Source organism: Lynx rufus, unplaced genomic scaffold (assembly GCF_022079265.1).
Source record: "Lynx rufus isolate CCGP_SWC_20201006 ecotype Redwood Valley unplaced genomic scaffold, mLynRuf1.p SCAF_7, whole genome shotgun sequence".
NCBI classification, from domain to species: Eukaryota; Metazoa; Chordata; class Mammalia; order Carnivora; family Felidae; genus Lynx; species Lynx rufus.
In genome coordinates this window covers 141,983,396-142,005,786 of record NW_025814889.1, presented here as the reverse complement: position 1 = coordinate 142,005,786, position 22,391 = coordinate 141,983,396, and the positions used below count along the sequence as shown (strand labels likewise).

Sequence of the window (22,391 nt, the reverse complement as noted above, 5' to 3'; positions counted from 1 at the left end):
AGATAGGGTGTCAGCATAGAGCAGGACACTCAGGAACCCACCTCACCCACCACCACCTCAGGCTCAGGCTCTGCCTACCCTGACCCTTCACACACACCCCTCCTTCACCCTTTCTCCCCTTCTGTTCCCTTCCTCCCCTTCATCCTCCTGGATTTTTCCCTGGGAAGATTTTGAGAGTCACACAGAAGACAGAAAGGAACAGATGGACACAGCACAGGACAGGCATGTGGGGGACAGAGAGACACACAGATGGACACACTCGAGGGGGGACAGGAAGCAGAGGCAGGGGCCACAATCCTGCTCCTGTCCTCTCGGCTGACCCTTCTCTTCCTACTCCTTGAACCAACCCCCATCCTTGCTCTGTCGCCCACCCCAAAGGTCACTGCCAAAAACTCAGGGTCATTGTGCTGTGACCAAGGGTTAGGCCACATGATGGACCAAAGGAGGGCCGACCTCACAACTGTTTCCTTCCCAGGCTCCCTGGACATACAGCACCCACAAGGATAGGACCCCAGTAATGACAGAGGCCCCCATGATGAGAGGAGCTTGTCATGGCACAGGATCTCCCCAAAACACAGGAAGCGTCAGTGACAGAAACCTTCATAATACACAGACACCCACATAACTGTCACACATATCCCCCACCATGGGACAGGGTCCCCACCTATCACAAGGATTTCCAATGAATGAGTCCCAGAAGTGACACAGGAATCCCATATTCGGGGAAGGTCCCTGATGGGATAGGGTCCTTCAAATACACAGAACCCCAATGACACCAACCTCCATCATGACACAGAAACACCCCCATGACGAGAGGAACCTCCATGGTGACAACAGGGAACCCACAGTGACAGAGGACGGAGAGGGACCCGCATGACAGGACCCCCCTGTAAAGGCAGGCACCCCTCCCTGACACAGAGCCCTTCACGGTGACACAAGGAATCCCCAGTGGCAGGTGCATCCCATAATGACCACAGCGGCTCAGAGTTCCAGAGACACCCCCCCCCATGACACAGACCCTGAAAATGGCATCAGCCCCTCCACGATCGCGGAGGACCCCAACCACGCACCCGGGAGTGGCGCCCCCCGCCCTCCTCCCGCGCGCCCCGCGACCCCGCCCCCCGCGCCCCCCTCACCCTTCACGGCCTCGCCGCGGTGCAGCGGGATCTCGCCCTCGCCCTGCGGGCTGTGCGCCTTCACGGCGATGAACTTGCGGCCGGGGACGGCGCTGTAAAGTTTCCGCTTCGGGCCCCGGGGCGGCGGCGCGGGGGGCGCGGGGGGCGCCGGGCCGGGGCCGGGCGCGGGGCCGGGGCCGCCGGGGCCGCCGGGCCCGCTCGGGCTGTAGACGAACACGTAGGTGACGGACGCGATGCCGGGGGGCAGCGGGCACGCGAAGCCGGCGCCCGGGGCCTCCATGGCGCGCGGCCCGGCCCCGCCGCCGGCCTCACCGCAGCCGCCGCCGCAGCGCCCGCCGCCCGCCGCCCGCCGCCGCCCGCCCGCCCGCCGGGGGCCCGGCCCGGGGCCGCTCCATGGGCCGCGCCGCCGCGCCCGGCCCGCTCCCGCCAGCGCACGAGCCGCGCCCGCTCAGGGCTCCGGGGCCGCGGGGCTGCGCTCCCGGGCGCGCCGGGCTCGCTCCATGCCGCGGCCGCTCCTCGCGCCCCGCCTCCTCCGCGGCCCGGCTCCTCCCTCTGCGGGCGGCGGCGGCGGCGGCCGGCCCTCCTCCCTCCCCTCCAGCGGCCGCCTCGCCGCCGCGGCCCCCGCGGCGGGAGAGGCCACGGGGCGAGGGGCACTGCAGCGCACGGAGGGGGCGGAGGAGGGGTCGGCTGAGGAAGGCGGGGGACGCGGTGGGCAGAGCCGGGTGGGAGCTGGGGAGGGGTTGGGGGGGCGGCTCCCCCAGCGGCCCGCCCCCAGCCCGCCTGCCCAGGCCTTGGCCTTCTCCTCCTCCTGGCCCCTGCCACGTGCCGGGCGCCCAAATCCTCCCCCAGACCTGTGTCCTCTCCTCCGCAATACCTGCCTCTGATGCCCATGCCCACTCCATGCTGACCACCTTCCCCGGACAGCTCCCCCGACCTGGGCACGGAGCCTGAGGCCTCGGCCCTCCACCTTCCCGCTGCTAAGAAGCCTGCACTGGCTCCCTAGTACCTAGGCAGCCCGGGTCCACATTCTCAGGCAATAGCCCGGCTCTCTGGGATGTGAGAGTCAGCTACACTCCAGTCACATGGTTAGGGACCTTTTCTTCCTCTGGGCTACTCATGATACTGTTCCCAGCACTTCATTCTAATCCCACTCATGCTCCCAGCTATTAAGTCACTGTCACTCAGCTACAGCCCCAATTTTTTCTGTCCTGCTCTGGGATGCTGGGGGGGGGGGGGGGGGGGGGAGAACTCTGTCACACATTGCAGGGGGCTAAGGGCTCCTTGCCAGGCTCTACCAATAGGGGGTGCTGGTTTGGGGGGAGGGGAAACCCAAGACAAGGCATCCCTCTGCATCACCTCTCCACCCCAGCCCGCAGCTCAAATGCCATCCTCTCTCCCTTCACCAAAGGCCATCTCTTCCCATGAGGTTTTCTCCCTCCCGTCGTGCACCAAACTTCCTCAGCCCCCTCCTGGCCACTCACCAAGAGGCCCCCTTACCTGAATCACTGCCCACCTAACTGCTTCTTAGGCCCGGGCCCCAGTTGCCAGTGTCCTTCTGACACCTTTAGGACTCCCTGCTATTTGCTCCTACCACTCCAGGCACCTACTAAATGTTTGTAGAAAAATAATAATAATCCTGCCATCCCCACAGAACAGTGAGCTAGAGCCCCATAAAGAGCAGGTCTCAGTTCTATGCTTGCTGAAAAGATAAACGAATATACAAAAAGATAAATGAAAGCAGGGCATCTATAGCTTTTTGTTTCTGGAAAACCGAAATATCCCAAAGTTCGTTCCTTTCGCCACTGGGCCATCCTACCCTTAAGAAATCCATGGGACATGCAAAAGCTCCAGGGGAGAATTAAGGTGATTTGGAGCAGGACAGACAGCCTTGGAGTCTGGGCAGAGACACGGAAAGAGAGGAGACATCACAGGTCACAGCTGCATGAGCAGGGACAAAGGCAGAGGAAGAAATGGTTTCTATCAGCTCATGCTGCACCCCAAGCCCTGTGCTGAACACTCAGGCTTACAAACTTTGGAAACCAGGTCTACCTGGGGCCCGCCCGGTTATGTCGCTTCCTAGTTCTGTGACTTTAGACAAGTCACTTACCCCATCTGAGCATCAGGACCCTCATCTGTAAAATAGTAATAGAGCAGAGCCTCACGTATGGCCAAGGTGAAGTGAGATGATACACATATGCTGCTCAGCCCAGCTGTCATCTTGAAAACAAAGTGCTGTTTATGTAACTCGTTGAACAGTGTCTCCTGAGCACCTCCTATGAGACTGGCTCTGGGGAAGCTGTAAGAGGACGGCTCCTGCCCTCGAAGTGCTGGGAAGAGAGATGCCTTAACCAGCAGTGGCTGGACTGTGCTGTGGGCCAGGGGATCCCAGGAGGGACCCATCACCTGCCCAGGTTCTGGAAGGCTTCCCAGAGGAAACCACTGTGTGGAATTAGTTCTACCTTACCGATGAGAAACCTAAGCAAGGAGTGGTTAGCTGTCACCCAGTCAACTGATGCCAGGTCTACAACTGTCCATCTATAGAACCAGTGCCCACCAAAGCCGGTGGGGCTTCAGCCCAGGCTTCTTCCTCTAAGTGCCAGAGATGCCAAAACCCCCACCACCACCACCCCCACACACACCCTCCCCCCCCCCCCGCCCCGCATATCCCTGCTTCTCAGGGTCCCAGTGCTAACGGTAAGGGGCAAAGAGTAGAAGCAGAGTCTTGTGGTTATATAGGGCTGGAGGGGTGGGGGAAAGACAAAGACTCCCCCCTGGAGACAGGGATAGGGGTCACTCATAGGCTTCAAGCCCTCATGGAGATAAAACTCCATTCCCTGACCCCTAACCCCACACCACCCAGCCCTGCCTCATCTCAGCCTTTGCCCTCCTAGCACTGCAAGAAACTTTGTAAAGCACAGAGCTGGCCAAACGCTCTCCTTCCAACATGCTCCCTGAGCTCTGTTCGGAGCAAGTCCAGATCCAACCAGATCAGCGTGGACAGGGCCTCACCTTCTTCCGCTTCCCATCCGGGAGGCCCATCTGGGGGCCTGCAAGCCCCCCACCCCAAGCCTCAGCCCATCACTGTAGAGGTGCCGGGCACCACTAGGCCTCTCCATGCCGGTTCCTCCTGCTCGCGTCCCAGCACCCCACCCACCCAGACCCTGCCAGGGCCTCCCAGACCCCTCCTACCTGATCTTGCTCTGGCTGCCCCTGCCTGCTGTGGGGCCACCGATGTCATTCTCTCGGTCACCATCCCGATCCCGGTCTTTCTCCTCCTGCAGCCGCTGGAGCAGCAGCTGATGGGGGAGGCTTCGCAGAGAAGGTCCAGGAGAAGCTGCCGGCTGCACCTCACCCTTCAGGTTGATGTCACTGGCTGAGCGCTGCAGGGGCCGAGGGGAGGCCAGGCCACTGGGGCCAGCCAACCGCCGCCGCTTTGCATAACTGGGGGTTTCCCTGAATGGTACTGGAGTGGGGGGGGGGGCACAGATGAGACTCTGGGCAACCAGATAGGGTGACCAACACCCTGGTTTGCTTTCCAGATTTTAAAACTAAAATCCTATGTCCCAGGAACTGCCTCAGTCCTAGGCAGCCAGGACAGCTGGCCAGCCTATGACTGAAGCTACCATTAGGGATCACATCCCAAACTGCCTCTAACTCTAGCTTCAGGGGTAGAAGCCTGTTCTTCCTGTCAGCCAAACGAGGTCCTGAGTGTGCTCAGACCTGCTCTTGGAACTGCCCATTTCGCAGGCTTCAGCAGAGACAGAACAGGCCACATATGATAAATCTCACTACACTACTGCTATACTGGACCATCTATAGGTGACTCTAACAAGGAAAACCGTAAAAGATGTTCTAGACAAGGGGTTGGCAAACTTCTGTAAAGAATCAGATAGTAACTATTTCAGACTTTGCAAGCCATATAGTCTCTGCCCCAAGGACTCAACATTGCCACTCTAGCACAAAAACAGCCACAAACAATATATAAGCAAATGGGTGTGGCTGAGTTCCAATAAAACTTTATTTAAAAAGCAGATGGTGATTTTTAAAAACATGATCCAACTATATGCTATTTACAAAAGAATCACTTTGGATCCAAAGACACAAGTAGGTTTAAAGTAAAAGGATAAAGGAAGATAGTTCATGTAAATAGTAACTAAGTGAGCTAAGTTGCTACATTTATATCAGACAAAACAGACTTAAAGATAAAAAGTGTTACAAGGACAGAGGACATTGCATATAGACAAAAGAGTGTCAATTCATCAAATAGATTAACAATTATTAACATATATGTGCCAAACAACAGAGCATCAAAATATATGAAATAAACATTAACACATTTGGAGAAATAGACAGTTCTATAATAACATTTAAGACTTTCAACACCCCACTTTCAATAATATATAGAACAATCTATCAGTAAGGACAATCAATAAGGACATAGAAGACTTGAACCAATTAGACCTAACAGATATGTGTTTAGAACACTACAGAAAACAAGAGCAGAATATACATTATTCTCAAGTGCACATGCAACATTCTCCAACGTAGACTACATGTTGGGCCACAAAACAAGTCTAAATAAATTTTAAACAACTGAAATCACATAAAGTATCTTATCCAATCACAATGGGATGAAGCTAGAATTCAAGAAAAACAATAACAAAAAAAAACGGAAAAACTCACAAATATGTAACAATTAAACAACACACTCTTAGTTAGAAAACTCAGAGTTAGAAAACACTCTGAGAAAATGAAAGCAAAAACATAAAACATCAAAACTTTTGGGATGCAGCAAAAGCCGTGCCAACAAGGAAATTCATAGCTGTGGACATCTATATCAAAAAAGGATAAAAGTCTCAAATCAATAACCTAAGTGCACATCTTAAGGAACTAGAAAAAGAGGAGCAAACAAAACCCAAATCTAGCAGAGGAAGGAAATATAAGGGTAGACAAAGATAAATGAAAAAGAGAACAGAAATGCAGAGAGAATCAATGAAAACAAAAGTTGTTTCTTTGAAAATATCCACAACACTGACAAACCTATAGCTAGACTGGCATAGAGAAAAAAGAGAAGAGGGACACAATCAACTAAAATCAGAAGTGAAACTGTGGCACTGCTACCGATCTTACAGAATTAAAAAGGATTAAAAAAGAACACTATGAACAATTGTATGTCAACAAATTAAATAACTTAGATGAGATGAACATATTTCTAGAAAAACAGACATTACCAAAACTGACTCAAGAAGTAGAAAATCTAAACAGACCTATAACAAGCAAGGAGATGGGTCCACAATCACTAATCTTGCAACAAAGAAAATTCCAGCATCAAACAGCTTCACTGGTGAATTCTACCAAACACTTAAAGAAGTATTGACACCCATCCTTCTCAAACTCTTCCAAAAACCAGAAGAGGAAAGAAAACTTCCTAACTTGTTCTGTGAGCAATTAAAAAATAAGCAAAGGACTTGACAAGTCTCCAAAGAAAATGTACAAGTGGCTAATAAACACATGAAAAGATGCTCGACATCACTAGCCATTAGGGAAATGCAAATCAAAACCACAATGAGATACCACTTCACACTGACTAGAGTGGCCATAATTTAAAAAAAAAAAAAAACTGACGATTACAAGTGTTAGCAAAGATTTGAAGACTTTGGAATTCTCACATGTTGCTGGTAGGAACGTAAAATGATGAAAAACAATTTGGTAGTCTCTCAAAAAGTTAAATATAGAATTATCACATGGCCCAGCAATTCCCTCCTAACTTTATACCCCCAAATAACTGAAAACAGATATTCAAATATATTTCACACATGTTCACAGCAGCAATGTTCATGATAGCTGAAAGGTACAAACAACCCAAGTGTCCTGCTGGAGGATGCATGGATTAACAAAATTTTATAAATATAAATGATGGAATATTATTCAGCCATAAAAAAGAATGAAGTAGTGATACATCCTACAATATGGATGAAGCTTGAAAACAAGCTAAGTGAAAGAGGCCAAAAACCAAGAGTCACATATTATATGATCCTATTTATATGAAATATCTAGAATAGGTCAAGCTGTAAAGACAGAGAGTGTGTTAAAGGTTGACAGGGACTAAAAGAGAAGAGAATGTGGAATAATTAATGTATACTCGGTTTCCTTTTCAGGGTGATGAAAATGTTTTGAAATTCAATAGATCTGGTTGTGTAACACTGTGAATATATTAAATACCACTGAATAATTCCACTTAAAATAATTAATTTTATGTTGTGTGAATTCAACTTTAAATGAAATTTAAATCCTCAATTTTAAAGCCTCAATTTAAAAACAAAACAAACAAACAAAAAAGCAGACTGTGGGCTGAATTTAGCTTGCAAGGTCTCATTGGCCAAGCCCTGTTCTAGACTCCCGTTACCAAAGTGTGGGCAACAAACCCTCAGCCTCACCTCAGAGCTGAAACTCATTGGAAATGCAGACTCTGAGGCTCCGCCCAGACCCAATGAGTCAAAATGTACATTTAACAAGATCCCTGGTGGGGTGCCTGGGTGGCTCAGTCAGTTGAGCGTCAGACTTCGGCTCAGGTCATGATCTCAGTTCACGAGTTTGAGCCCTGCGTCCCCGTGTCAGACTCCGTGCTGACAGCTCAGAGCCCCCCACTTCCTCCCCCCACCCACCATCAGATTCTGTGTCTCCCTCTCTCTCTCTGCCCCTCTCCGCTTCTGTGTCTGTCTCTCAAAGTACATATACATTAAAAAAAAAAATTTAACGAGATTCCTGGCTATAGCATTAGAAGCACTTCCCTCAGGCACTATGGGACAGCAAGTCAGTGAGACCTGCCCTTGAAAGCATGTATGGGAGAGATGGAGGGGAGAATGTGGACCCTCAGTTGGCCTGAGGTGACAGAGGTGAGGAGGCAGAGGTGACTGCTCCCAGACCTATCAGTCTAAGGGCTAGAGGCCTCCCAATAGGCTTCAATGTGTCACGTCCCTTGAAGGGTAACAGGACCCAGCCTACCAGACCCTCCACTAGGGCTCCTTTCCTGAGGAAGAAAAAGGAGGGTGGATAGGCAGAGCCTCCCTCCAGCTCTTCTGTATGCAGACCCACCCAGGGTCCCCAAGCTGGGGTGAGACATGGCCACTTGTGAGTGTCACTGAGGGAGTGTCCTTGGAGTGAAGGTGTGCAGAGGGAGTAGGAGTGACAAGGACAAACCCCTGGATTGCCCAGGTCCAAAGACAGGTTCTGCCCTTAACCAACTCTGTAAAAACAGACTAATAATAATCACTTGTTGAGGGGTTGTTGAGAGAGTGGCCTAAGATAACAAAGCTTATAGTAAATGCTAATGGATATATTACCTGTAACTCAAGGATATCCGGCTATGCCATTTGAGCATACATGTGATGCCTGAGCAGGTTAGGGTACGTGGCCAGCAAAGCCAGTGCCCACACAGGGACTAACAGGTATGGCTGCCTGCTCTGTACATCAGCTCAGCAACAGTGTGCCCAACGCAAAGCAGGTGATCCCACTCTGGGCCAGCCGGACAGTAAATCATAATAACGGTGACCCTAGGGACCCTAGCATCTCTGTCCACATCAGGAAAATGAGAGGCAGCTGGAGCCTTCCTCTCTCTTGGTCAGGACCAGACACCCCCCTCCCTCTAGTCAGATGGACCAAGGCCACCTGCCAGAGTCCAGACACACAGAATCAAATCCCACAGGAGGTCAGAGATAGGAAGGGTATGCAAATAACCATATTTTACTTAAGAAAAACTGAGGCACAGAGGCCTTCCTTAGTAGCTCTCCCATGGTCAATCACGAGAATATGAAAGGATCCCCATGTCCACAAACCACGGTTCTCCCAGGCTAACAACTACCTCCAAAACACTTACCAGTCCCAGCCAGACTATAACTGAGCCCTCACTCTGTCTCTTGTCCCTAATTCAAACCTCAGAGCTCATCGGGGTTCTCTCCCCACCAGAACCTGGACCCAAATTCTCCACCACGTCATCAGCCCAGCCGTTTCTCCAACAAGCACCTACTGATGCTCGCTGCACTGAGCTTCTGCAGCTGCTGAGTCCACCCCTCCCCTCTTAGAGACTTGGTCCATCATCATGGTCCCCTGGCCTGCCTGGGACATGACAGGCTCATAACCAAGCCTCATTTGAGAAGGTCTTTTCAGGGAAGACACTACAGAAGGAAGAATTCTTAAACATGAATTTGACCTTAATCTTAACCCCAGTCCAAATTCAACCCCAGCCCCAACTGTAACCTCACAATAGAACCAAGGCCAACCCTAGCCCTTTGCTGTCCAACGTCACTTATAATTTTTTTTTTTTAAATGAGGACACTGTACCCATCGCAAAAAAGGGGAGCTTGGGAGTCTGTGTTCCACAGAGAACCATGGGAGGGAAAACCTGGTCCACCCAGGACAAAGGGAGCTGAGAAGGGAGCCCCTCTGTGGCCAGGTAGCTGGAGGGGTGGCCTTTCCAGAGGGGAGGCCTACCCTCTCCCATAGCCCCAGCCACTTCACACAGGATAGAGCAGGCAGGATTCTAAGGACAGGTCCCAGAGCGGCTCCACACCCATCACATGTGATGGCTCTGCCCATACTTCTGCCACCGGTGGCATCTCCTGGTTTTCCTACTGAGACCATGAGTCAGGCATATACTGGGATCTCCTTGGCATACTGGTTCAGAACTCAGCGCATCCCCACCACTGTGTTTTGTTTTCTTTACGTGATCTTGTCATATTGAAGCATGCCATGGGCCACTTAAACTGCCTCTTAATCCAGGCACCAATGACACACTGAGGGTCAATGACTGAGATCCACTGCCCCATGTCCCCTGCTGGCCCTTTGTACGACCTAACAGAAGAATCTTGACCCTAACTTCAACCCCACTCTCAACCTGAATCGATCCCTAAACCCAGCAGTGTCCCCACCCTAACCATACTCTCGACTCTTATTCAGACCCTTTGTCCACTCTACACAGGCCCCTCCCTCAGCACAGTCCCCACACCTCAGGACCGCTGACCAAAGTAGAGCCGGGAGGAAGAGGTTCAGGGTATGAAGGGCTCCCCTGTACCATCCCCACTGACCCCTGTACCTGTGGGAGCCCCGACAACCCCCACAAATCCACATCCAACAGGGACCTGGGTTGAGCAGAACTCACCAACATCCGAGTCTTTGTGGGTCTTGATGACCTCTGCGAGCTCAAAGTTCCCTGCGATGATGGCCACCTGAGGAGGGAGGGCGAGGGGGGCTCAGGGATGCCAAATCTGCCCCCCTCGGCCCCTGTGCATTCTGCCTGGGCTGCTGTGTGGGATCTTCCTTGGTTGGGGTCCCCAGGCTCAGACTGTGGCCCCTGTCTAACCCACCACCCTATTCTGCCTAGGACTGAGAGGTTTCCTGGGACATGAAACTTTCAGAGCTAAAACTAGGACAGTCCGGGCCTACAGGTCACCCCAGTGATCCTCGTCACAGCCCCTCCGCACACACCAGCGCACAAGTGTCAGCCATGGCCTCACACCTGCTACCCTCCGTCTTCCGTTCCCCCACCCCTGCATCTAGTCACCTAACAGGCCCTTCCAGACTCCTTCAAACCTACCAGGCTCTTCTGCTACTGCGTCTGCCCCCTGACTTGATGCCCAGGGAGGACCTACCTGTTCTCCTCACATCTCTGACAAGACCTCTGAAGGCCCTCACATTCGCTGAGAAGAGAATCCCAGCTCTCTCCATGGCCCAAAAGTCTCCCCCACCCACAAACTCCAGGTCATACAGAGACCCACCCATGTGGTCATCCCAGTGCCAAGAACCAAACCCAACTGGAGAAGGGGCTCAGAAACATCACCTGAATTAAGTCAGGGACTGGAACCAATCCTCTCATCCCTAGTTTGGCCTCTGTACCCGGCCTGTTTCTGGCAGGTCAAGCCCACACTGGTTTTCCCCTGACCCCAGAGCCCTATGACCCTCCTCTCTCCCTGGAAGGAAGACAAGGAAACCAACCACAGTGAAGCCCTCCCCCCACCATGAACTGGGCACTGCACTGGCCCACCCTCTTCCTCTACCTCACCCTGGGCCAATCCTGGAGAGCTCTGCTATTGCCTTACAGGGGAAGAACCAAGGCCCAGAGAGATCAAGTCACGCAGAGACAGACACCCAGCGGTCAGCCTCATGTTCCTGTAAATCACTCTTGTACCTGGAAGGCTGTCTGGCTATTGTAATTGCGGACATCCTTGTTAGCTCCACGGAAAAGTAGGACTCGAGCACAGCTTTCCTGTTGGGAGGGTCGGAGTGGGGGGTCACAACTGGGCAGCTGGAGGGTGGGGTCAGGATACAACAGCATGCACACACACCAGGGCACAGACGGGGGTGCAGGGCACATACACCCACACCTCCACGTCCCGTGCACATGTGCATAGCATAGGCATTGGCAGATCAGGTACACACAACACACACAAGTCCACTTGACCCAGAAAGCCCGGATGTGCACAACTCAGACATGTGACTTGTTCGTTTAGGGAACAGATGTGCACACATAGGCCTACGAGGCCACAGCTCACGGCGGGACACAGGACATGCACTCAGGAAGTAGCACACAGGACCCAACATGCGTCCACACGTAAGCACTGTACCGGGGCACCTGTATACGCACATGCACGTATACACATGTAGTCACACCTGGTTATAGAGGGCACAGATGTGCAGCGCTGTGTTTCCTGAGGCGTTCTGAGCCCCCATGTCAGCTCCATAGAACAGCAGGTGTTCCAGGTGCTGCACGTGCCCAAAGCGGCAGGCCTGGGGGATGAGGGAGGTGCTGTTGGGTCCCCGAACAGAGCAACAGAGAGGACCCTCAATCCTACAGATAGGGCCGGGAAACCCCCTCCCCCCCCACTCCCTGACGGAGCCAGGAACTTCACCCTTACCCCCAGACAGAAGCAGACACTCCCCACCTTCACACTCCCTGCCTACCTGATGGATCTCCTGCCAGCCGTTCTCATCGGTGGTCCCCAGCTGAGCATGGTCGTGAAGGAGCAGCTCGCAGCAGAGGGCATCCCCGCCCCCCAGGGCACTGTGGTACAAGGGCGTCAGGCCGCGGCTGTCCTTGTAGTCAGGTGAAGCGCCCAGGTCCAGCAGAGTCTGAGGGCAAGGAGCCTCAGCATTCATGCGGGGCCCAGCTTCCTCCCCCTGCTGGGCCACGTGCCCCTCCAGGCCAGGGCCCCACCCACACTGACCGTCAGAGCTGCGGCATTCCTCTGGCGTGTGGCACAGTGCACAGCAGTGAGCCCATCGCGGGTGCGGAAATCCAAGTGAGCACCACCATTCCTCAACACCTTCAGCAGGTCCGTGGCATTGTCCAGCTGGGCTGCAAGGCTCAGAGGACACTCTGGGTTCAAGGGACAGATGAAGGTTAAGGTCCCAACCATTCCAAGGCCATGCCCCTTCCCGCTCTGCTTCTTACCTCCTGAGTCAGGATCGTGGAAATTGGGGTCCAGCCCCTTGTCCAGTAAGCGGGCTACCTTGTCCGTGCTGTGCAGCTGGACGTAGTCCATGAACTTCTTCAGGTTTGCCTGGAACACGCAGCCATCCTACTCAGCCCAGCCCCACAGCTACTATCTTCTGTCACCCACCTTACACCAGGAGGCCTCAGGCCACCTGTGGAGCATCTACTGCCCCATGCCCCCAGTCTGACCTGTCAGCCTACATCATGACCTTGTCGCCCCCTCACACCACCTCAAGCCCTACACCCCCACCATGGCCCTTCCCAGCTCAACCGGGCCCTCCTGCTGCTTGAAGTCCCTCCCTGCATCCCACACCCACCGCAATGATTAGTCTCAGCCCACCCAGCCCCTCATCAAGGCCACGTTGCCCTGGCCATGCCCCCCTGAGAGTTCCCTACCCCAACCTCACCCCTGGCTCCTCCCCCCAGCCCTGGTGCGCCAACCTGCCCAGCCCGGAACAGCCCAAGGCTCCCAGGCAGGAGCTACCCTCACCACAGCCCATGTCCCTGTCACCCCCAAGTCCCCATCACCCCCAAGGTAGCCTGCTCCTTCTTCCTCATGAGATCATGCAAAGGCAGACCGCCACCCCAGAGGCCCTTCCGCACCCATAAGCGGCCCCTCCTGTGACATGACTTTGACTGCCTTTCATTCATTCACCTAGTCATGCATCAATTCACTCAGCAAAATTCACTCATCCAAAGCCTCACTGAGGCTGATGCTACAGACGCTGCACGCACAAGGCACGGCGCCCTGGCTGGAGGCCCCAGGTCTTCTAGAAACAATCAGGGTACATCATAAATGGGAACCAAGGTGGGTCTGGACAATGACACAGGAGGAAAGGTGCTCCTGACAGGGGAGAGACCTCAGCCAGGCCCAGGGTGGATGGTATGATGGTGGGGGGTGGTCAGAGGCCAGGCAGGTAGAAGTACGGGCCTGGGGTAAGGAGTTGAAACTCGCTCTAAAAGCAAGTGGGACTCATTGGAGGCCAATAGTCACCAATGTCCTAGGGATTGCTTGGGACAGTTTTAGAGAAGAGGTAAGCACTTTGGGAGGAACCCAGAGCGACAGGGTCACACTGGGGTGAGTGGAGAGAGAGGGAGACCTTTCCACCACAGTCTCTGCCCAGCCGGAGTCATGGCCCCTGACCCCTGTGTGCCCCAGGGGCAGCAGAGAGACCTGGCATGGAGGCCCGAGGGTCACAGAGGGGTCCTTGGGACACAGGGGTGATAGTGCTCAGATCCTTCTCCTAGAAGGAGACAGGCTCCAGGGATTGTCAATGAAGTGTCCAGAAAGCAAATGCCCGCTGGTCACTGGAGCCTGAGGTGGGAGCTGAGAGAGTCAGCCTGTGGGTAGGGGCTGCGGCACCCACACTGCCTCTCCTACATTCAGAGAAGGCAGTGAGGTGCCCCTCAGAGAATATTCAGGGTCAGGCCTACCTAGCAATGGTGCTCAGCAAGTGTGCCTAGGCACAGGGACCCAGAGCCAAACAGACCAGGGTTCAGCCCCAGCTTCACTGTCTACACACCTGTGAGCAAGTCACTTCACTTCTCTGGGACTCAGTATCTTCATCTGGGAAGTGGGATAATAATAGTCCCTCCCAGGAGAAAATTAATGAGATGCCCAATTATTAGTGCCCAGCACTGGGCGACCACTAAATGCTAGGCCCCTTGTTCTCCCCCACCCCCTCCCGGTTCCCCTAAATGAGAACATTGGTTGGTGCTTGTTCATTTTCACCCCACCCAGGCTCCCACCAAGACACCATGCCCTGTCATATCCCACCACCATCACCCCGCAGGAGCCCACCAGAGGGGTCAGCCAGAATCTGACCTGACTTGAGCCCATCACCAGACCACCCACACAACAGCTGCACCCAGCCCTCCAGCAGCCCCAGCACATGCTGTGGACCCCTGACACAGGAGAAAACAGACTGAGGCAAACTAGAGAGACTGTGCTCAGCCCCCAGCCAGGGTGGAGGGTGCTAGGAGCAGAAGGAGGGCTCTCGAGAATTTTTAAAGGACATTTTCAATATCACGAAATCCAGCCAAGGCTGGGGTGAAGAGAACACTGCTCGTGGGGGTCAGGAGGTAACTCTGGAGTCCCTTCTCCGTGGCTGCCTCCTTACCTTTGTGTGAAGCTTTGCAAACTGCTTATCATCGATGAGGTTCTGGGCATAAACTCGCCTCTTGTATCGAAACTGCTCAGGTGAAAAAAAAGGCAGAGAAAAGGCACTCACCTGGGCTGAGTGAGCAAATGCACCGACAAAACCAAGCCCTGCTTACTCACCCTGCCAGCCACACAAAGCTCATGCTGCCAGTGACACAGAGCCAACCCCAAGTTCAGATGGGATGAATGCCTGCTGTCCTGCACCACCCTTTCCCTCTCTTTCCCATCCCCAGGATCCCCTGGAAAATCCCGCTCCTCTCCCAAGACCTGATTCCAGGCTTACCTTCCTAGATATGTCCTCTCTGAGGAGAACAAACCCTATTTCCCTGTGACACCAAAAAGGCCAAGCCACTTCGTGCTCAGCCACCATAATGCATATTTTAACGCTCATGGCACTTGCCACCACCGCCCCAAACTACAAGCCTGCGTCCCCACGCCTGACGGCGCATACAATATCCTTTCCATTATGACCGGGTCTGCCTTCAGAGACCCCCTGGAAGGGGAGGGGGCAGATGTGCGTACAGGTAACGCGCCGGCTCGCTCTACACACCGCTCTGCACACTCACACCCCACTCTGCAGAACCACGGTGTGCCCCCGACGCACAGATGCTGACTGCACACCACACACAAGGCTCGCACCTCACACGCTACACACACCACACTGCGCACCGCACTCACACTGCACGTACCGCTCACTGCGCTGGCCACACACAGCCTCCCACCCCCGCCCCGCACACACACACCGCTCCACACTAACTCTTCCCGTCCGCGTCCGTCGCTACCGTGCCCTTCGCTGCTCCTGCCACGGAACCCTGTGGTGGTGCCCTGCGCGCGCCCCTGCCCGCTCACCTCCAGGTAGGGCAGGGGCGTGTCCAGGTTGGGCGGGTACTCCTGCAAGAGCCGCTCCTCGTCCAGGAACTTGCCTGCGCGGCCCCGGGAGGGCGGCTGGAAGAGCCCGTAGTTGAGCGCGTCCTGGAGGCTGTGGTTGAGGGCGCAGAGCACGCGTTGCTTGGCGGCCCACACGGGGGCGGCCGGGTCCAGGCGCAGGCACTTCTGCAGCGGAGCGAGCTCGTGAGCGCGGCCCGGCCCGACCCCGCGCAGAGCACCAGGTCCCGGGAGCGCCCCCGACGCCCCCCACCCCAACTCCCCCCCACCCCCCCACGCAGGAGTCCCGGGCTCCCCAGCCCAAGCCGCGGACCCCGCGCCTCCGCGGCCGGCGGGCGAGGACCCGCCCCGAGGGCGGTGCTTCCCCGGGACCCGCCCCCGCCCGGCCGGTGGGGAGGGTCTCCGCGGAGGCGGCGGGGGAGGGGTGAGTAGCCGCGGGCCTGGGGTCTCCCGCGCCCGCCTCGGAGCGCGCGGTGGGGGAGTGGGGTGGGTGTAAGGAGGGGTGGGGGGCTGGGCGAGGACGGCGGGGGCGCTACCGGGACGGGGCGGTGGGGCTTACCGTCTGCTGCAGGTCCGGGATGCCGACGCGCACGACCACGGCGCTGGCCCCGGGGCCGTCCATCCCCGCGCCCGTGCCCGCGCCCCGGCCGGGGCCCGGGAGGCTCGCGGCCGGGAGCGGAGCGCACGGGGGCTCCGCGCGGCTCCCCGGCCCCCCCTTCCCCCCCGCCGGAGCCCCGTCGGCCGCGCTACGCGGGAGGGGACCGGGGGGGGCCGGGGCCGGGGCCGGCGCGGGGGACAGCTGCGCCGAGGGCTCCGCAGGGGCGGCGGCGGCGGCGGCGGCGGCGCGGCTCAGCTGCATCGGCCCCGGCTCCGCGCGGCGCCTGCCTTCCCCGGGGGCGGGGGCGGCGGGGGGAGGGGGCCTGAGCCGGGAGGGAAGCGGGGGTGGCTAGGGGGCTGCGCCGGAGGCGGGGGCCGGGAGGGCTCGGGGCCAGTCGGGGACCGGGGGCGAGGGGGACCGTGCCGGTCCTGGGGTGAGGTGGGAGGGGTCGTGCGGAGGGCCTGGGCCGCCCCACAGGGCGGGGGCCCTGGGGGCTGCTCGCTGGCGGCGGGGGGGGGGGGGCGGGAAATCCTAGGCCTCGGCGTGGGGGGAGTGGCTGAACCGCGAGGGCCGCGCCGCCCTTCGGCTGCGGGCGAGCATCCGCGGACCACCGAAGAAGATTCTGAGAGGAGGGGGTCCTGAAGCTGGGGTGGGGTCCGCGTTGGGCACAAGGACCAGAGACGAGGCAGGAAGGGGAGAGAAAAAACAGAATTAATTTCCGGGGGTGGCAGCGTCCCCCCCATTCTACCGACCTCTCCACCCCACTCAAGGCCCGGGGGAGACGGTGACCAGCCTTGCCCCAGGCTTGGGGGGTGAGACGGAGGAGACATCGGGGCCAGGGAGGGACCAAGGGCTCTTCCACGGTCGGAGCCAATTAACCCTCCGACTTAACCCTTACGACCACGCTGAATAGTGTTCAGCGCGGCTTCCCGCATCCCCAGCCGAGTTTGGGGAGTTCGCTCCGGACTCCGAGGCCGCCTTTCCTCCTCCCCACTCTCCAGGCCCCCTGGTCTGCCTAGATCCAATGTCTGTCGCCCCCTCCCCGTCACCTTAGCGACGACAGGATGGGGGCGCGACCTATGAGGACAGGCTTAGGGGAGGGGGCGCTACTAGTCTCCACCTGCGACGGGAAAGTGAATTTTAGTTTTACACGTTGTCGTGGCAACGCGGGAGGGGGTGATGAGTGGGCGGAGAAGAGGGGAGCGCAGTCAAGAAACTAGCTCAGGCACCACCGCCCCATTGGAGCATGGCACCCCCCCAACACTGATAAGCCTCCCAAAACTACCCCAGTGCTGCAAAACCTGTGCCCCCAAGACCCCCGAGAGCAAAGAGCAGCCCCTAAATGTAGAAATATCCCTGATCTCCGGAGAAACAGCTCCTGATTCCATAGAACTCCCCAACATGCCTTGACCATGCCCCCAAAGAGCAGGCCCTGACCCCCATAGCGGAACTGCTTACCCTTTCACTGAACAGACTTGATTATGTTCACAGAACAACCAAACATGGGCATACCCTCTGTTCCCTGGTGGAAAGAGACCCTGCCCGCACCCCACCACCCCCCCCCACCAGCCTCTCTAAACCTCCTCCAAGAACAACAGCCTTAGATCCCCTGAGCGTCCCAGGAATAAACTTGAATGAACCCCCCCCCCCCCCACACACACACACAGAAAACCTCCCTACTCCTCCCCACCACAACTTGGAAACCTCCTGACCCCACAGGAGTAGTGCATGGCACCCCTCCAAGAACAGACCTCCTTTTTACAGAGCCACCGTAACCACTGTCTCCCACCACAAAGCCCCCTCCCCACCAATACCCACCTCTCTGCCCCCAGAACAGTCTCTGATCAAGCCAGAGCAAGGCCTTCTTCCCAAGGACAAGCCTTGGCTCTCTCCTCTTTCATCTACTACCCCTTTAGGAAAAATCTCTGCCTCCCCGGACTCCCCACTGACCCCACAGAGCAGGATCCAGCGCTGTCTGTGGGTCGGTCCTGCTTTCTCCTCAAGCCTGGGCGGACCCACGCTGCCCGGAAGTGTGGCCCCAGGATGCCCAGACCTCCCACCCCCCTGTCCAGGCTCTTCCCAAGGCCACTGGTCTGGCCTGAGTGCTAGAGCTGATGGTCCCCTGGGGGCTGGGGGCAGGATGGGAGGGCTGGGGAAAGGGGGGAGCAGGAAGGGGCCGTCAGAAGCCTACTTTTTATCTTCAGGAAGCACCTTGGGAAGCGCGAGGGTTGGATTTCCTGTGGCCCAGCCCTGGAGAGAGGAAACTAATGCTTCCCAGCCCCTCTCCTGTCTCCACTATCTTCCTGCCCCACCCCACCCCCCACCACCAAGCAATCCAGGCCCACAATTCCTGCCCACCCTGCCCTCCCCAGCCCTCCCACCACAACCGCCACCTGCCCTCACTCCTGCTCCCAGCCTTTCATCCTGCTGTGGCTGGCTGCTAGGCCATGAACATGCTCAGCAGAGCCCTTAGTTCTGGGTGGATGAAGGAAGGAGCCCAAGAGGAGCAGCCCCAGACCTCTGCACTGGCCCTGCCACCATGCCCACCCAGCCTGGACTTCACAGGAGCCCCTCCCAGGCCTCCCTCTACCAACCTACTGCCCAGGGTGAGTCCCACTCTAGTCCTGCACCGTGGCCGTCAAACCTTTGGGGAGAAAACCTCATATCTGCTGATCAGCAACCAACAGATTTATGGTCTCCAGGCTCGGCTGGGCCTGGCACTGCCCGGGAGATACCAGAGCCTTGCTCAGTTCTGTGCTGGTTCCACAAAGTGCCTGGCACTTGGGGTGGGCACATAATGAATGAATTCCAAGCCTGCACATCCCCCCAGCTCTGCCACCACCCCAGCAAACAGCAAAAATAACAATACCCAGAAGCACGTTACCCACATTATGTCCTTCCATCCCCGCAACATGATGGGTTTATCGAGAAGGAAGGCAAAGGACAGTGGGTGTCTTTGCCCTTCATTTTGTTGAGAATAAAAGAACCAGGCCCCTCACCACCTCCCCTAGACTCCCGAGCAGCCCCGGGGTTCCACCTGACTCCACCTCTCAGGCAGGGCCACCCTTTGCCTGCCACTGCCCCCCTCCACAGCCCAGCCGAGCCCCCTCTGCACGCCTATGTCTGTCCTTGAAGGTGAGGGGTCACCAGGCCTATGGCCCTCTGCTTCCCACTCCTTCCATCCAGACCAAGATTCCAGAAAGATATTTTTCCCACATTCTCCCACCACACATATTCAGATGCAAAACAGGCCTCCTAAGGCCTGGGGGAATTCATGTAGGCAAAGCGCCTGGCCCAATGCCTGGCACGGGGCAGACTCATTCTGGTATGGGCCCCTGCCCACAACCATGCCGCCTCCCGTCCCCCACTCCCACCACACATGCTCCTTCGGCCTCCCAAACATCAATCATCTGTCACCTTTGACTTGATACTCCAAGCCCTGACATTCTTAAGCCCCCTCCAGCATTGGTGGTCCACACCTTCCTGGCCTTTGTGGTAGGCTCTCTCCTGACAAAGTTTTTTGCCTCCTTTCAGCTCGACTGTGCCCCTCCCTCCTTTTACACTCCTGGGGCCCGCTTCCAAATCCCAACCCTGCCCTCCTGTGGGGCCCTCTCCCAGCTCCCCAGACTCCCCCTTGGTTTCCATGACAACTTGGTGGGGTGTTCTGTTCATAGCCCTCCACGGACTGCCCTTCTCTTCAATGTACCCTCCTTCCCCTCACTGCTGCGCCCCTTCCTCTGATCTACTCTTTCTTCCGCAGCACCTCTTCTAACGTACTCACTTCCTTACTGTTTAGTGTCTGTCTTGCCCTATGAGAACATAGGCTCCTGTGGTTCACTGGTGTGTCCACAGCCCTGGAATAGTGCCTGGTGCCCCATAGATGTGCAGCGTATATCTGCCGAGTGGATAAATGAAAGCTTCAACCCACAGGCTCTTCACACCCACCTTTCTGTTTTCACATCAGACCCTCTCCCAGACTCCAGCACAGGACACATGAGGCAGGAACCCTTGAATGTTGGGTTGACTGTAAAACTGTCTGGATCTGGTGTATTTTTTGTGGGTAGGTTTTTTATTGCTTCTAGTTATTTAATGTCTATCAGTATATTTAGGTTCCATTTCATCCTGAGTCTAATTTGTTCACTTTAATTTCTGGGAATACAAGCTATTTCTAAAGAATCAGTTTTTTTTTTTTATTTTGCTAATCATCTCTATTTTCTATTTTGTTTTATTCTGTGATATTTCTCTACTTTTTTATTGTGTTATGACTCTTTCCAATTTTTGAGTGGATATTTAACTCAACATTTAGTCTCTCTCTTTTCTCACAATAAGCATGTAAGGTTGTCCATTTCCAAGTGCCACTTTAGTTATGTCCCTTAAGTCTTGATAAGTAGTATTTTTAATTTCGTGTTGTTCTGATCCTATAATATCAATTATTTTTTTGGCTTGGGAATTGCTGAAAGTATGCTCACTTACATTTTCTTTTTTTTATGTTTATTTATTTATTTTGAGAAAGAGAGAGACAGAGGGAGGGGCAGAGAAAGGGTAAGAGAATCCCAAGCAGGCTCTACACTGTCAGCACAGAGCCCGATACGGGGCTCAAACCCACGAACTGTGGTATCATAACCTGAGCTGAAATCGAGAGCTGGACAGTGAGATCATGACCTGAGCCGAAGTCAGATGCTCAACCAACTGAGCCACCCAGGCACCCCAAGATTTTTTTTACTTTTTAAGTAATCTCTGCACCCAACATGGGGCTTGGACTCACAACTCTGAGATGAAGAGTTGCATGCTCCACTGATCCGAGCCAGCTAGATGCCCCCCATTTTTATTTTATTTTATTTTATTTTATTTATTTATTTATTTAAAATTACATTTTTATTGATTTTAAAGAGAAAGATCATAAATTGGGGAAGAACAGGAAGAAAGAGAGAATCCCGGGGCGCCTGGGTGGCTCAGTTGGTTGAGCATCTGACTTCGGCTCAGGTCATGATCTCACTGTCCACGAGTTCGAGCCCCGCGTTGGGCTCTGTGCTGACTGCTCAGAGCCCAGAGCCTGTTTCAGATTCTGTGTCTCCCTCTCTCTCTGACCCTCCCCCGTTCATGCTCTGTCTCAAAAATAAATAAACATTAAAAAAAATTTAAAAAAAGAAAGAAGGAAAGAGAGAATCCCAAGCAGGCGCCACCCTACCAGTGCAGAGCCCAACTTGGGGCTAAAACTTATGAACCCTGAGATCATGACCTGAGCTGAAATCAAGAGTCAGACACTTCACCCAGGCGCCCCTACATTTTCAAATGTATACTAGGTTTTTTGGAGGGAAGACTAAACTTTGGTTGCTGATTTCTTATTTTATTGCATTATGGTGGGAGAAGGAGGAGGTCTGCATAATACTGATCTTTGGGGATTTTGTGAAGACTTTCTTTATAGTGGTATACATGCCCTGCAAGTTTCCTGTTTAATAGGAATTGTTGGATGCATGGGGATATATAATCTCCATTATATCAAGCTTGTTAATTGCATTATTACAGTAGTCTATGCCTTTTCTAATTTTGCATCTACTTGATTTATAAATTACCAAGAGAAATGGGTTAAAATCGCACTGCTATGATAGTGGTTTTAGCGGTCTCTCCGTGAAATTTGCCAGTTTGGGTTTTAAATGTTTTGAGACTATTTTTAACTGTTAACAGCTTTAGAGTTATTATAGCCTCCTGATAAATTATTCTTTTTGTCATTATACAGTACCCCTCATTATCCCTAATCACGCTTTTGGCCTTAATTTTGTTTTTTCCACCAATTAGTATACTACAGTCCTTTTTGTGTGTGAGTGTTGACCTCATATATCTTTTTCCATTATGTTCCTTATATCATAGGTATGAATTTGATGTACAGTCTGTGTAGCTAGATTTTTGAAATCAATTTTACAGTTTTAAACCTCTAATGGTGTGTTTATTATGTTTGATGATATGCTTTAATTCATTTTTACCGCCTTCCTTTGTATTGTCTACCTTTTCTCTCTATGCTTCTTTTTTCTCCCTTTCTGTCCTGAATTGGATGGATCGAGTATTCTATAATTCCCTTTCCCTCAACTTCCATTGGTTTGGAAATTATGCATTGCCTATCACTTT

At 54.5% G+C, this 22,391-nt stretch overlaps 1 protein-coding gene across 1 annotated transcript in view; it reads right to left on the bottom strand.

Moving 5' to 3' along the window:
* Positions 1 to 16,529, bottom strand: part of SHANK3 (SH3 and multiple ankyrin repeat domains 3) — a 49,137-nt gene extending 32,608 nt beyond the window's left edge. Inside the window, 11 exon segments of the mRNA XM_047066426.1 lie at positions 1,137 to 1,339; positions 4,326 to 4,599; positions 10,294 to 10,360; positions 11,320 to 11,397; positions 11,802 to 11,918; positions 12,093 to 12,260; positions 12,356 to 12,507; positions 12,583 to 12,691; positions 14,745 to 14,816; positions 15,635 to 15,838; positions 16,230 to 16,529. Coding sequence (XP_046922382.1) covers positions 1,137 to 1,339; positions 4,326 to 4,599; positions 10,294 to 10,360; positions 11,320 to 11,397; positions 11,802 to 11,918; positions 12,093 to 12,260; positions 12,356 to 12,507; positions 12,583 to 12,691; positions 14,745 to 14,816; positions 15,635 to 15,838; positions 16,230 to 16,529 — 1,744 coding nt within the window.
* Between the last annotated feature and the right edge of the window lie 5,862 nt (positions 16,530 to 22,391).